Here is a 15,097-nt window from a genome sequence, read left to right as displayed (position 1 = left end):
GACCTTGGATGTCTGTTTTGCTTTAGCTACTGTCAACTGAATTTCTGAGTGGGTTGATGAGTGCTTTATATACTAAATGCTGCACACAGGGATTTTTTTTATTATTATTATTAATGCCCTGGGAATTCAGTCTGTAGCAGACTGAATTAAAAAAAAAAAGCAGAGAATGTCCTGCTAGAAGCTCTGTCTTTACATAGACATTGCACACATAGGTATGCATATTTGTGTATAAAGCACTTAAATTTAGGGACCCTCCTTAAATCCAGTTACATTTCTTTTCCTGCAGGAAAAGAAAGATTTTTTTTGTGATAGTGGGAGGAAAGACACAGCTATTAACAGAGTTTTGTGTATTTTTAAATCTAAGATAGTATTTTTACAATCCTTGAACTTAAAAAGTTTTAGGGAAACTTTGTAAACCTAGGGCCAGGTTGGCACATAATTTTTGTCTTCTGTTCTTGTACATGCAGTTGGTGGAAATGTGATCCTCGGCTTTGCAGTAGTGAGGATATTTAAAGCTTTCCTTGTGTTACAGAGAATGGAAGTAATTGTTACTAAATATGCACAGTAAAGAGTTGGGTGGTTTTTTTCTTTCTACTGGGACGACTCTGAATCATTTTTGATAGATAACTTAATAGATATCCAATATAAAAAAGATTTGTGTGGAATAGTGCTGGTTTTGTCAGGGCATCTGTGAAAGCCTTTTGGAAGGTGATGATATTTTCCTGTGCTTCCAGAGTATGTCCATAAGAAAATGCCTGGATACTGGGCAGCATACATCTGATTTACAGAGTTTCGTAGTTAACACAATCCCATAGCTGTAAACATAATGATGTTTCAGGTGCTTCTGCATGTCTGCAGATTTCCTGAAGCACAGCATTGGCTTTCACAGCATGTGGAGAAGTCCTGTGAAAATCAGTCTTCTGGTGATAAGAAAGAACTGAAAATACAGAATGTATTTTTCCTAGTCATGAATAACACTGTGATAGTAAGATGCTGCAAAATAGCTGTGGTATAGATTTATTTAATAAATTGATTAATAATTATTTCTAAAATACTTCCATTGCTACTTAGAGTCAGATAAAGATAATTTGAAGAAATGTGAATCCCTATTGATTTCATATAATGTTTTATAAAACCTGCTCACTTTTTAGAGACCTTTGAATACTGGTTATGCTAGTATTCTACTTAATTTTTTAAGTGTCTCCATTTTATATGAAATTGGTATGACTATCCTACAGAGTAAGATATATCAACAAGAAGACTGCTTTTAATGTCTCACTGGTATGTGCAGTTGTTGTGTAAAACAGTGTATACCTCTTCACAAAGACCTAGCTCTTTTGAGTCACTGAAAACTTAATTTTAAATATCAGGTTTCTTAAATAACTTACTGATTTTTCCTTTACTTAGAGGTCTAGATGAATCTACCTTCTGCTCTGCAATTCATAACGAACACAGCACAGGACTGACAAAGGGAATGCATGATTACAGGTAATATTGCAGTAGTATTTAAAGGGAAGAATTGTTTATGTTTCATTACCTGTGCTCAGAGTGTTAAAAAGCGCAGAAGACAACGGAGTGGTCAGTGTCTGATTTTTTTGAAAATAAGACCTTCATACAGGTTCAAATGTGGAAGCATCTGCTTGCTCATCAGTTCATCTTCTGGCAATTTGTGTGTTTTTCTACGATAAAAACCTTCCCCTCAGATAATTTTAAGGGCTTTTTCATGTCACTGTCATTTAATCAGCTCAGATCCCATCAGAGCTTGGTTTCTTGCTCCCCCTTTCAGGATTTGCCTTTTTTCATTGTAAGAATAAAACTAAGATACAGGACCTTGAAAACAGCGTCTTACTGCAGGGTAAGAGTTAACACTTGTTTAGGCTTAAGTTAATGAGAATTACATACTGGCTTTCAGAATGACATATTTAGTAACATTGGACCCATACAGAGTTTACAGGGAAATCTTGTTATGAAAGAACCTGAAAATAAGGTACAGTTTAAATTGAAGTATAAAATGATTATCTTTGTATTGGAACATCTCACTAGGTAAATGTTTTCTGAAAAGCACTTTTTGAAACTATGATAAATAAGAAGGGAGTCACAGATTTAAGGACATGTTATACTTTATCATATTAGTGGAATTACTTTGACATCAGTAAGACTCCTAATAAAAATCTTAACTTTTTTTTGGTATTTTTCTTTTCTAATGCAGGAAAGCATTCTATGGAGTAAATGAAATTGCTGTGAAAGTGCCTTCCATTTTTAAGCTTCTCGTTAAGGAGGTAAAATCTTTTCTTTAACAAAATTAAAGACAAAAGGTATATCATTGAAAGTTGCTTCAAGTGCAATTGGAAACCTTCCCCTAGAGCTCAGCATTGTAAGACAAAATCATATGGACAATTTTTTTGAGCTGTCCAGCTCTCCTTAGAGCTAAGGATCAAAGAAGCCCCAGCTACAAGCTCTCCAGAGTTCACCGCCTGGTGCCTTAGTAAGGACATTAGAAAACATGTCAGAATTCTTTGAAAGGCTCAGCATCTTATTTATTTTTTGTAGTTAATTTAAAACATGAAATTACTGTGTTCTCCATGAGGAGCTCAGGGATTGTATATTACAACATACGCAGCAAATCAAATGTGGTGTTGTATATACTTCTGTTGGATTTGTTCCATTTTCCTTGTATTAGGTGGATTTCAATACCTGGTTTGTTATAATAATGCACAGTAGAACTTTTGGACAAAGAAACTCTCTAATCTGATCAAGCGGAGTAAGAACTGAAGGTGGCAGGGCATTTATTAAGAAGAAATAGAAAATAACATCCCAGTTGGTTTAAGAATTGTCACTTAAGGTGCATGTGATATTCCCATTTCCTTGTTTTGAGGTGTAGGGGAAAATGCATGCAGTCTTCAAAGTCTGTATTTGTGTATTATTTTAGTGAGAACTGTGCTTTTGAGGGGCTGAGGAAGTAGTGAAAAAAAGGATCATTTTGGCAAACCAAACAAAAATTATGTATAAGGAACTAAAACTGTCTCCTCCCTGGAGGAGGGTAATTGCAGCTTTGTTCTGATGGAGAATGCATGTGACCTTTTGGTTTAACTTGAATGTTCTGTCACTCTTCTAGGTTCTCAACCCTTTTTACATTTTCCAGTTGTTCAGTGTGATACTGTGGATCACTGATGAGTATCACTACTATGCATTAGCAATTGTGATTATGTCTGTAATATCCATTGTTAGCTCACTCTACACCATTAGAAAGGTAAGCTCAAAGAAAATAGAGGCATCTTTTTGGTTTCTTACTGATTGCCTTATTTTGTTGTGAAATTGCCTACAAATCTTTAAGAATTTTCCAGAGCTATACAGGTAGAATATTGTTATGCATTTTGCCTCTTGGAGCTGAAAGATTTATAGTTTTCTTTGAGACCTTTGCAGACAATAGGTTGGCCTCAGATAACAGAAACACTACCTTGCTTAAATAAAACCCGGACACAAGTTTATGAACCAAGTTTTATTGACAGTAGTGATTCCATCTTGCATTGTTTCCTTGTTTGAAAAGGCCCTACAGAATTGAGCACCAGTGAAATGTGTGGATTGTTAAATTGGTGATTCGATTTTCTCTGTAGACTTAGCTGATGGAAATCGAAGTAGTAATTATCCTTAAATTGCAATCTCTGAATTCAGACGAGAGCCAAAAAAACCCAAACAACTTTTACCTTAATTCAAGTTCATACAATCACTGCAGCTTTTACTTTTTTATGTTAATGACCAAATGATTTTATAAGATTTTGCATGACAGTGCATATTTGCTTCCAGAATGCTGTTAAAAATAGGAGCCTGTACAGGTTGATGCACTCAAACTTTATTTGCCCATAAGTTTTCTAAACTGTGTTCAAGTGAATGTTTTGAGTAGCATTTTGTTGTTAAAGAACATTAGTAGAGAATCTCATCACTTTTAACTGTGGAGCTAGAATGTGCATTTAGAAGAAGATAAGCTGTGCTTTTGAATAATGAACTTTTCTCCCCTTTGCAGCAATATGTTATGTTACATGACATGGTAGCAGCTCACAGCATTGTAAGGGTCTCTGTCTGCAGAGGAAACCAAGGTAAATTTCACTGGTGGCTTGGAAGGTTGAATTTAAATTGTTCGTGAAGTGTGAGTGTAAAGTGGTTCTGCGTCTGTTCTTGAAATGCTTGCATTCCTTAGCAAAATTGCATGGGAAAAGGAGTTCAAAGTGGGATTTAGTGTAATGTTTTCGGGGTTAGTCTTCTAGATGGTATTTTCAGTGAGTGTCAGGTTTGTTCTAGATTAGGTGCTTGTCCTTTTGCTGTTTCTCATTCTCTACCATTCCACTTATGTAATTGTCATTCTAGTTTTTTTCTTGACTTAAAGATGTGCGTGTGTTGGGTCTCCATTACAATTTATTAGCCAACAAAGACTGCAAGATGATTTCTGAACTTCTGCTGATTTGGATACCACAGCAGTTAAAGGTGTGGTATCTAAAAGGTTGTGATGCATGGTATTGTTTTTTAAGACATACATTTCTGTTGGACTCATGTCTTTATACTGAAGTTACACTGTAGCTAATTGTTAATATCTTTTGTATAAGCTTGATTCCTTTCATTTGTCCTGATGAACTCTATCCGTGTGCTCTGGAGTTTAGTTTAATCTGTGGTGGAATTGGAGCAAATCAATGGCTTTTTCTGTATATTTTTAAAATCACTTCATGCCATTAATGAAATGAAGTATAGTCTTATTTGTCACCACCTGGATCTTGGATGTGAGGATCTTTATCAGGTGTTGTAGATGGTGGCTGTTTTCAAGTAAACTTGTTTGTGTTTTAATATTCAGAAATAGAAGAAATCCTTTCCACCGACCTCGTGCCTGGAGATACCATGTTGATTCCATCCAATGGGACAATTATGCCCTGTGATGCAGTACTGCTCAGTGGGACTTGCATTGTAAATGAAAGTATGCTAACAGGTAAAGTAAACTTGATACACAGTGCTGCATGGCTAAATGTATTAGTTTATACAAAATAAGTGTGGCTTCTTACTTGAAGTATGTTTTAGCAGAAGTGGATATGTTTATTTTGTTTGAAATGTGTATGTTCTTACAATTAGACATGTTCCTAAGAACTTATATACTTGTGTCCTGCTTATCTGCAACAGCTACCCCGATACTGCTTGGAAACTTCAAAAATGAATGATGGTTTCTTGTTAAAAAGATTTCTCCTTGATAGTTTGTCTTCCTGCCTCTTGACTTGGTGTTCTCAGTGCAGACGGAGTTCTGAAGCCTGCTTCTTCAGAAAATTTTTGCCCAAACTTTTTAGCTTCTTCCAAAAATGAAGGTAGTGAGTAGAATGTTCTACTGTATTTAAAACCACAAATTATTATCTCAAGTTGTGCCTGCATACTCTGAAATCAGGGATCTGATGTATTTAAAGGACAGCTTCAGTGACTAGAGTGGACTTCTTGTTACTCTTAGGATAATCTGTCCAAATTGACAGCCTTTAGAAGATTGTAGTTCAGAGATTGTGTTCTGTCATATTCAGTTTTTTTGAATATACCTGATCCTCTTGCTGCTGCTAGCAACTGATAAAAATTGATTGCAGCCCTAGCTTGAGTGCACTTGGTCACCAAAGGAGGTGAGAATAATTTTCTTCAGCTTCTAGTTTTTCTGAGTAAAGATGGGGTGATGCTTTTCAGCAAGAGAAGGAAGCTTGTCTTGGTTTTGTTTAATGAACTCTGTTTTACATCTGTGTGATTTGAAGTAAGGGGCATAAAAGCTGTATTGGTGAATAAGGAATAGAGTTAAATAGCATTTGGGTAAGGACTCTGCTGAGCTGAGGCTAATAGGTGAGGGACTACCTAATAATATGCTGAAAGGAAGATTACTTCCGTAATTCTGCCTGCATGCTGGTGGAGTGAGATTATATTATTCTACTCACAGTTGTGAATGAAAAAATGTCTGTTCTTTGATCTTGCTTAGAGACTTTCTTTCCTTTAAGGTGAAAGTGTTCCTGTCACAAAGATTAATCTGCCAAATCCTTCGGAATATCCAAAAGCAGTGGGAGATGAGATCTACAGTCCCGAAGTGCACAAGCGGCATACGCTGTTCTGTGGAACCAATGTCATTCAGACCCGGTTCTACACTGGAGAGTTGGTCAAAGCTCTGGTAGTGAGAACAGGTATTGATTGTTGGGTTTATCCCTTGTTAATGTACTACTCCCGTTTGTTGGTGTGTGTCAACTGGCTGATACTGCTAAGCTTGGGTAAAGGAATATACCCCAAATAGTTTGATAAAAGTCTTAAAACCATAATAAAACCAGATGATGGTCTGAAGATTAACAGTTGGTAAGCAAGAAAGTGAATCAGTCTTCAGCATCAATTTAAAACTTATTTGAATAGGTTTTCATGTCCTTTTGATATTGTTTTATAGTGCATTGGTTGAACTGCATGTGCCTCTTGGAAAATACCATCAGATTGGGTGGGTAGTGGGGAACAGCTGTTTTAACAGACATTCATGCCAAATGTTTGTCTTTGCCTATACTTATTTCAAAGTACATAACATTTGCTTAAAAAATGAATTTGATCTGTCTACAGAAATGCTAATTCATATGTTAAGAGATTTGGGGTTAATTAATACAGATATTCTATGAAAACCAATTGTACAGGCCAGTACAATTGTAGGATTCTGCTTTACAAAGATCATCTTAAGAAAATTACCACAAAATAAATGAATGCAAGCTATAATCTAGGTACAATAGAATTAGATAGAAGAAATTGGACTGCATTGATTAGACTCCTACTTAAAGCAAATTTTCCAACAAATAACTTCATCCTAATTAGCTGCTTCCTAACTCTGGTGTATTCTTTTCACCTTCAGTTAGTCTGCTTTAGAAGTAAAAGTTATGATTTTTTGTTTTATTCTCTTTCTTGAGGCTTTTATTAGTCTTATCTTTCAAAGAGATATTTTCCTTCCCTTGAACACATCTGCCTTTTAATAATATCCATCTCAACTTGTTTTGTTTCTTAAATAAATTTCCTGTGCCCAGCCTGGTGTGCATGTACAACAAAGTGAGCCCAAACAGCAACAGAAATGAGCTGCTGAAGGCCTGTTACTTCTGCTCTGCAGGAAGGATAGTACCTTTTTTTTTAAAGTCTGATACCGTGGTCTGTAACTCTTACAAGGAGCATTGCAATTGCTCCCAGCACACTGAGTCTTACTGCCCTGACATTGGAAGTTGGTAAAATGTTCTTTGCCCATGGCAGGTCCGAGTTAGCTCCTGTTGTAAACAGGATGAATTCCGCTCTATGGGCTTTATTCAGGTTTTATGTATGCACAAACGTGCTTTTCCTGCTGTGGCTATGTATAGAGAGAGGAGCAAAGTGATAAAAAATCCTCTGTTCTCCTGTCTGGTTTACAGGAACAGTTTTTAGGCAAGTAGGGAATTTCCCTCTCCACAGAACTGGATAGATGTCACAGCACTTGTAGCTTCTTGCTCCTAAGATGTCTGATAGTAAGAACTAAAGTAATTCTCTCACACTGAGACCAGAAAAAATCCTTTTGTATGAGGGAGGGAAATGCCACAAAATTGAAGGTACTTTAAAATTTAGTCCTTAAAAGATCTAGGAGAACAGAACTCTATATGGTTGTGTGCAGAGGCATGTAGTCCTAATCTTTTTATAAACCAGGATATAAGATTGAGCTGCTGGGACTATACTCATAGTACTCTTCAAGTTAAGCCTTTAACTTGACATGTTTGATGTTACAGCTGAAATACACATAAAATGTATTCATTTCTTTCCTCCTAAAACTCAGTTGATGGATGTCATTGTAGCTCCTGTTTGTAATTGAAAAGAATTCAAAACTGGTTATTTTGCTTTAGAGAACAGAATTGTCCACTAAAGTTATCTGTACATCCAGTGTGTTCCAAAGACATCCCATGAGGTTTGCATTTATTGTTTTGCTCTATCCTGTGTAGCTGCAGAACCTTCTGCAAAACCATGTGAAAAAAAGTAGAAATAGTTCTGATTTTTTGTTGACCACTATGTTGAATTACAAAACACTCATTGCTAAATTCTCAAGTACATACAGACACGATGAACTTCTCTGAACAGGCCCATGGCTTGTATTCTACAGTAGCAGATTCAAAGCCTGGACGCTTCATGCATTTTCCTCTTGTGATGAGCTCATCCACTTTAAGAGTGATGCCATAGTTGCTCTGTTTTGGTAAAATCCTGTCTGCCAAATGTCAGAGTGGAGGACTCAGCCTTTGCAGTGGTGGCTTGCAGACTGAGAAGCTGTCAGGGAGCTGTTACTAATGCCAGAAGACCTGGCATTGATGTTAGGTTGTAGTAATAGACTTCGAAGTCTAAGCAGATGGAAAATGTTTTGAGCACACAAAATTGGGCATTAATGTTGGCCTCTTTAGCCATTGAGGCAAAGGTTCAAGGAGGACGTTGGGATATCTGTTGGTTGTTCAACTGTAAGACCTTTAGAAGGGTAGTCTCCGAGTTTAGTTGTCAAAATGCCATCAAGAGGTAGATTTCTCCAGAAGATGACTCCCTGCATTGCAGATTTTTTGAATCTTTCATTCTGGCTGTCAAGGGACCTTATGGAGACTTGCCATTTAAGCATGTAATGTTGGATTCTGAATATCTTAATTTTCTTTTTGCAAGGACTGGCTTAATTAGATGATAAATATACCCACTAGCTCTGCACTGTGAGGGACAAAATGCACTACAACAAACTCTGCCAGGTCAAACCATGTGAGGATTTGCTGCTGCTGCTGAGGAGGGGTTTGTTTGCATCAGCTGCATGTCCTTGCCATAGGAGAGAAGCTCTTAGTAGGATGTGCATGTACATTTTTAAAGCACCTTAATTACAGTATTGCAAAACATCTGCTATGCATATTGAGACACAGTTGTAATGAAATTAGTAGCTTGAGGGTTTTATTGAGGTTTTTAATATATTTGAATAGCTTTGCTTTTGTTTATACTTTTAATAACTTAACTCCTTTTTTATTTCTAGGCTTTAGTACTGCTAAAGGACAGCTTGTTCGTTCCATACTGTATCCAAAGCCAACTGATTTTAAGCTCTACAGAGATGCCTATTTGTTTCTCCTGTCTCTGGTGGTGGTGGCAGGCATTGGGTTTCTTTACACAATTGTCAATAGCATCTTAAATGAGGTATGTTTTCATTTCTGGTCCAGAATTGCCATATTTTAGAAAAGAGTGACCATGACTTCCATCACACTTAAGATGATGAGAAGCAATTTGATTTAAAGTGATTTTTTTTTTGCTCTGTTTTATATCAATGAAATGAGACAAGGTTACTGAGAATAAAATTCAGCACAGAAGCAGAATTTGAATATCTTACAGAGAAATTTGAGTTTACCTTGATTTCTCTTGATCCAATTACTAGATTTTTATCTTTGTTATATGTAAGATTACTATCTGACTTATATACAGTTGGAAAAAATAGGATACAGCACATCTAAAACATGCTGCAGGAAAAAAAATCCTTATCAAAAAATAACCTGATAACTGTTAACTTTTTTGGTTTGTTTTTTTTTCCTCTCAAAAAATTCTGCATTATTCAGCTAATGTTTTAAAGTAATATATTTCCAGGGGATAAAGTGCAAATTTGAAGTTATGCATTGTGGATAATTTAGGACTGGATTATTATGGTTGCTGATGCTGGGTGAAGATTGTGCTAAATTTCTGGGCAATCCAGAACACGCTGTACTGGGGAAAACAATGTGTGGGTTTTACTCTTGGTAGCACTTCAGTGGGATAGTGAATCTGTAAGCAGTGAGTTCTTGTTCATTAACTCTGACCTCTGTTGCAGGTTCCAGCTCATACCATCATCATCGAGTCTCTTGACATTATCACTATCACGGTGCCTCCAGCACTCCCTGCTGCTATGACTGCTGGCATTGTTTATGCACAAAGAAGGTTGAAAAAAATTGGCATCTTCTGCATCAGCCCACAAAGGATAAATATTTGTGGCCAGCTGAACCTTGTGTGTTTTGATAAGGTTAGGTGAATTTTGAAAACTTGCCACCTGGAGGGGCATTGTCTTAGAAAAGGGAGTTTGTGTAGGCAAAAAAGGAAAACACATTACTTTTCATATAAGTTAGAACATTTGTGATCTGTTAGCTTCCAGATATTCAGTGTTTACCATCTGTTAAGTCTCTTAATTTAATCTTCTCTAAAATGTTGTAATAGAGCTGCTTTCTTACCTTAAGACTTCCAAGTCCCATCTTAACTACTGGCATGTCAGAAATGTGAGAGTAGAGGCTTACTAACAGGCTTGTTTAGAACACAAGCTTCTGAAGAACTCAGTGTGGAGTCAGACTTTTTCTCATTTTTACTCATTTCAATGAAAAGCTGAGTGAGCATATTTTGTTAAGATTCCTCAACGAAACATGAGTGAAAGAGTAATGCTGCTAGACAGAATTCTTTGCTGTTGGCTGCTTCCTAGATAAAACCCATTCTCCTCCTTATACTTATTGAGATAAAATCTGATACTAAATGTATTATTTCATTTGTAAATACATTTCAGTTACTGTTCTAACTATGTAAGATAGTACTAATGGTTTAGTCCCTGTTTTCCATTGTCCCCAGTCCCTGGATATTGAGATGATGTATACTGATGATTAAACAGACCCTTAAAATCTTTGGATTTTAATTTGTCCTGTCTCTAGTGACAAAGTTATTTAACAGGCTTGGAACTTAGTTACTAGCAAAAAGCAAGTATTACACTGTATTTTCTGTCCCGTAGTCTTGATTTGTATGTGAAAATGAAAGAAAATATATTGTTCAAGTGCAATTAGCTTAAATAGCTGCTAATTTTTGCTTTGCCTGAAGATAATTTATTTCTGAAGGCTTTTTCTTCATGCCATGCCCCTTGGTCTCTTTTGCAGACTGGCACACTTACTGAGGATGGCTTGGATCTTTGGGGAATTCAGCGGGTGGAAAATGCTCGGTAAGGATGAGCTCAGAGCTGATAGTAAATATGATCCTCAGTTGCAGTGTAACAGCTTCAGCAGAATAGAATAGAAAATTCAGTGTGAGCTCATATATGTTTACATTTCTGTAATGAGCTGTAGGAGTGCCACTTAAACTGTGGTTTAGGTGTAGTGCAAGTTACAACTCCCCAGCAAAGCTGAGGTAGAATTTTATTTGTTAGAGTCTGAGACCTCATTAGGGTCATACTGCAAAACTGTTGCAGATACTGTTGCATGTTTCTTTAATCCTGTCCTCCTAAGCGATGACTTTTCAGGCTGCTAAAATGAATTATCTTATTAGCTGAATTAGCTAATTAAGTTAAGTACAAAGTGATAAGAGGGCTTTGTATGAGACATCAACCTAGACAGGGAATGAACACTCGGTGTTTGAAGGAGGAAGAAGTTGTCATGGTTTCTGAAGATTCCAGCCCAGAGTCCTAATTTGTTTTCTGTGATGTGTGAAAATACAAGTGAAGGGACTTGTGCAGTCAATTTTCTTCTGTTAATCTAAACAAACCTTTTGAAATGGCTCATAATAAATAATTACAGCGCTAAGTATGTTATTACTTCATTGTTTCAGTTTCCTTTTGCCGGAAGAGAGGGCTTGCAGTGAGAGCTTGCTGAAGTCAGAGTTTGTTGCTTGCATGGCAACTTGTCATTCCCTTACAAAAATTGAAGGGGTACTTTCTGGGGATCCGCTTGATTTGAAGATGTTTGAAGCAATAGGATGGGTAAGTGCTGTTTTTTTCCCTGAAAATTGCATTATGAACAAGTCAAAGTTAATGAATGTATAAATTAGTTGATTTTTTTTTTTTTTAAATACAGATTTTAGAAGAAGCAACTGAAGAGGAAACAGCCCTTCATAATCAAATCATGCCGACAGTGGTTCGACCTTCAAAACAACTTTCCCCAGAATCCAAGCAAGCAACAGATCAAGAAATGGTATAAAAACTCAAAGCAATTGATTTAAAGAAACACATTTTACTGTATGCTGTGGTTCTGGCTGATAAAACTGAAACAGGATCAGAACTGTGAGGGTTTTGATGGCAAAGACACAACAAGCATGTTTAAACCGTTGTTGAAGGTAGTGGTTCAGTATATGCCACTTTACAGTGTCAGCATTATTACCTTTACAGACTGGTTATAAAGTACAGAAACGCTTTTTGAGCTTACACCTTTTAATATTGGTGTTGTTACCAAATTCCTGCTGTGTTAATGAGGTGCTTAGGTGTGCTCACCTTGCAGTTTCAGTTACAACAATCATTTGTTAACGTCACTGTGTGGTGTGGAATTCTGCCACTGTTGTACCTTAGAGATATATTAAGTGCTGAATAAAAAACAAAATGTACTTAGCAGATTTAAAAGTTCGTTCTAGCTGTATTTTGAAGTATTTTTAAATATTTCACGAAGGGAAATTTTAAGCATGTGAATGTATATCCAGATTATCACAGGGTAGTGGGAGAGTATAACAGGTCAGTTCATCTGTATGAGTCATATTTTTTAGTACATAAAAGTGTCTTTCTTTTGTTCAGAGCTCAGTGTCACGTGCACAGCAGCAATTACTTTGCAGTAGTTGACATCTGAACATTCTTGAAACTTACTACATGATTTTTTGGGGGATATACTTAATAATCGTGGCCTCATTCTGAAACATCATTGTACTTCAGTCTTTCACAAAGGCTAAACAGATGGTTTGGACTATGAAGGGTCTTGCAAATTCTAATAAAGAAATCAAGCTCTGCAGTTCTACTGTGTCTCACTTAAAGTAAATGATATTAAACAGATGCAGTATATTTATATTTAGCTTTTATGAAATCCATTGAAAATGCAATATGACTTGATACCAAGAATGCTGTGCAGGTTCATTTACTGATTTATGTTGAAATAATTTGTAGCTGAAGAAATACTTAAAATTGATATTTAGGGTGACTGTATTTTTTTTTTTTTTTTTCAGGAATTGTTTGAGCTGTCGGTAAGTACACTTTTCCATTAGGAACATACCTATTTTTCTTGAGATGTATGTCGATGTAACCCTTTTCTTCCTTCCTTCCTGTGTGACACAGACTGGGTATGAAATTGGAATTGTGCGCCAGTTTCCGTTTTCCTCGGTGTTGCAGCGCATGTGTGTAATAGCCAGGGTTCTAGGGGAAAAGAGAATGGATGCTTACATGAAAGGTGCCCCAGAAGTGATTGCCAGCTTGTGTAAGCAGGAAACAGGTAAAGGGGCAAACTATTTTTATTTCTTCTATAGCTCAGCTGAAAGATGAATATTTTAATAACTCTAAACTTGATCTTTCTAAAGTTCCTGTTGACTTCGAGCATGTCCTGGAAGAATATACTAAGCAGGGCTTCCGAGTTATTGCTCTTGCTCACAGAAAACTGGAGTCTAAGCTTACGTGGCACAAAGTCCAGACTATTAGCAGGTAAGAGTGACTTCACTTTTTTAATAAGTAACAGGCTTTAAAAGCTGCATGCTTTGAATTAATATGTAATGTGTATTTTTGTTTAAATCAATTACTACTCTTGTTTAGCTTTCTTCTGTCCTGACATACATAGTTCTGTGCATCCTTTAGTTGTGGCCTGGACATTTAAGATAAGGATGTTTTTTCTGCAATGAAGTGAATTCAGAGGATGAGCTTTAAGCTGGAAATGAACTGGAATATTATTTTCATGGTGTCCAGTTTACACTATTGTGGCAGTAAACCTCATCTGATTTATTTACTTGCACATACTTCTGTCATCTCTGTTTATTAAGGATAATAGCAAGTAGGTGAAATCCTCCTGTGCATGTTTGATGCAGTTTCTTTGTCTTCTAAAGGCAGCATGTCCATTTTCACATTGCAGAGCTTGTCAGAGGTTTGGGAGGTAGAAAGGTTTCTTCCTTCAACTAACCTCCTGTTAGTTATTTTTCAGCTGAGCCTAGTTTTGTGAATAATGTAGTCTTTCCCACAGTGTTTGAATGTGTAGCATAGCTATGAAAATGCCAGCTTTGACTGTGTTCTTTTGTATCAGCCCTGTGTACAAGGTGAACATTTGGCAAAGCAGAGAAATGAGTTTTCCAGTTTCAGGTGTGAAAATTTACAGTAGCAGTAGCCAAGACCTGTAAATATGCTGATGTTTTTATGTAAACCAAAGTTAATTAGTTTCTCTGTTTAATTAGGTAGTGCCTGTTAATCTTGCATGCCTTTGTAACATAATGTGGTGGCTTTTATGTTAAGGTTCAGCTAATTTGGAAAACAAAGATGTGCACTCTAAACATATCTTAATATTTGGCCTGTGAATGCAGTTAGTTTCAGAGCATGTTTTCTAGCTATAACCTTTTTGAGACTGTAATTTCCTTTAGAAAGCATTCTCGTGGAAGAAACTGAAAATTGTGCTTGAGAGGAAATAACATTTTCTCACACTGGTTTTCAATTAAAACAAGGGAAATAAGTGTAAATTATTGTGATGGTATCTCTCACATCACTTTTTATAAAGCAAATTACTTCATGGTTAAAAAACCACACATTCTTCTTTAATAAGCAGAAAATCAGGCTTTTAAGGCTTCATCTAATAATTGTAAATCTTATAATCTCTTCCTTGTCTCTTTTTCATCAGAGATGCTATTGAAAGCAACATGGATTTTATGGGGTTAATTATAATGCAAAACAAGTTAAAGCAAGAAACCCCTGCTGTACTTGAAGATTTGCATAAAGCCAACATTCGCACTGTCATGGTTACAGGTTAGCATGTAAACATACTCAAAGGTCAATCTCTTCTTGGTCTTGTTCTGATATGGTGTATGAAGTCAAATTTTAGGGTCAGTAGGCTTACACTGTGTTTATAGCAACAGGGAAGTTTAGAAACTTACGAAAGTATACAGACACTAATTTATTTCTTTTTGGGTGCAAGTTGCTTGGTAAGTCAGAGAAAGCAGAAGAGGTTCTAATTCCACTTCATAGTTTCTGCTCCCTAGCTCTGTGTACAAGCTACTTGATACTGAATTGGAGGATGAAAACCCTTAGAAGTCTTCCAAATTAGGCTAAGTGAAAGTCCTGGTCTAATTTTATGACTGAACTTGCTTTGAGCAGGAGGTTGGACTGGATGTCCTG

General features: G+C 36.4%; 1 protein-coding gene across 6 annotated transcripts in view; it reads left to right on the top strand.

The window, feature by feature from the left end:
* The window catches only part of ATP13A3 (ATPase 13A3), a 58,231-nt gene that overhangs the window by 26,398 nt on the left and 16,736 nt on the right, over positions 1-15,097 (top strand). For all 6 annotated transcript variants that reach the window (XM_039556763.1, XM_039556762.1, XM_039556761.1 and 3 more), the window contains 15 exons: positions 1,408-1,488; positions 2,210-2,279; positions 3,116-3,250; positions 4,022-4,094; positions 4,841-4,972; positions 6,000-6,179; positions 9,026-9,183; positions 9,845-10,033; positions 10,923-10,984; positions 11,587-11,737; positions 11,832-11,948; positions 12,961-12,978; positions 13,070-13,223; positions 13,309-13,429; positions 14,604-14,728. In XM_039556763.1, the coding sequence (XP_039412697.1) occupies positions 1,408-1,488; positions 2,210-2,279; positions 3,116-3,250; positions 4,022-4,094; positions 4,841-4,972; positions 6,000-6,179; positions 9,026-9,183; positions 9,845-10,033; positions 10,923-10,984; positions 11,587-11,737; positions 11,832-11,948; positions 12,961-12,978; positions 13,070-13,223; positions 13,309-13,429; positions 14,604-14,728 (1,766 nt within the window). The remainder of the gene's footprint in view (positions 1-1,407; positions 1,489-2,209; positions 2,280-3,115; positions 3,251-4,021; positions 4,095-4,840; positions 4,973-5,999; positions 6,180-9,025; positions 9,184-9,844; positions 10,034-10,922; positions 10,985-11,586; positions 11,738-11,831; positions 11,949-12,960; positions 12,979-13,069; positions 13,224-13,308; positions 13,430-14,603; positions 14,729-15,097) is intronic.

The sequence above is a fragment of the Corvus cornix genome, chromosome 9, assembly GCF_000738735.6.
Source record: "Corvus cornix cornix isolate S_Up_H32 chromosome 9, ASM73873v5, whole genome shotgun sequence".
NCBI classification, from domain to species: Eukaryota; Metazoa; Chordata; class Aves; order Passeriformes; family Corvidae; genus Corvus; species Corvus cornix.
This window is presented reverse-complemented; position numbering and strand designations above follow the sequence as displayed.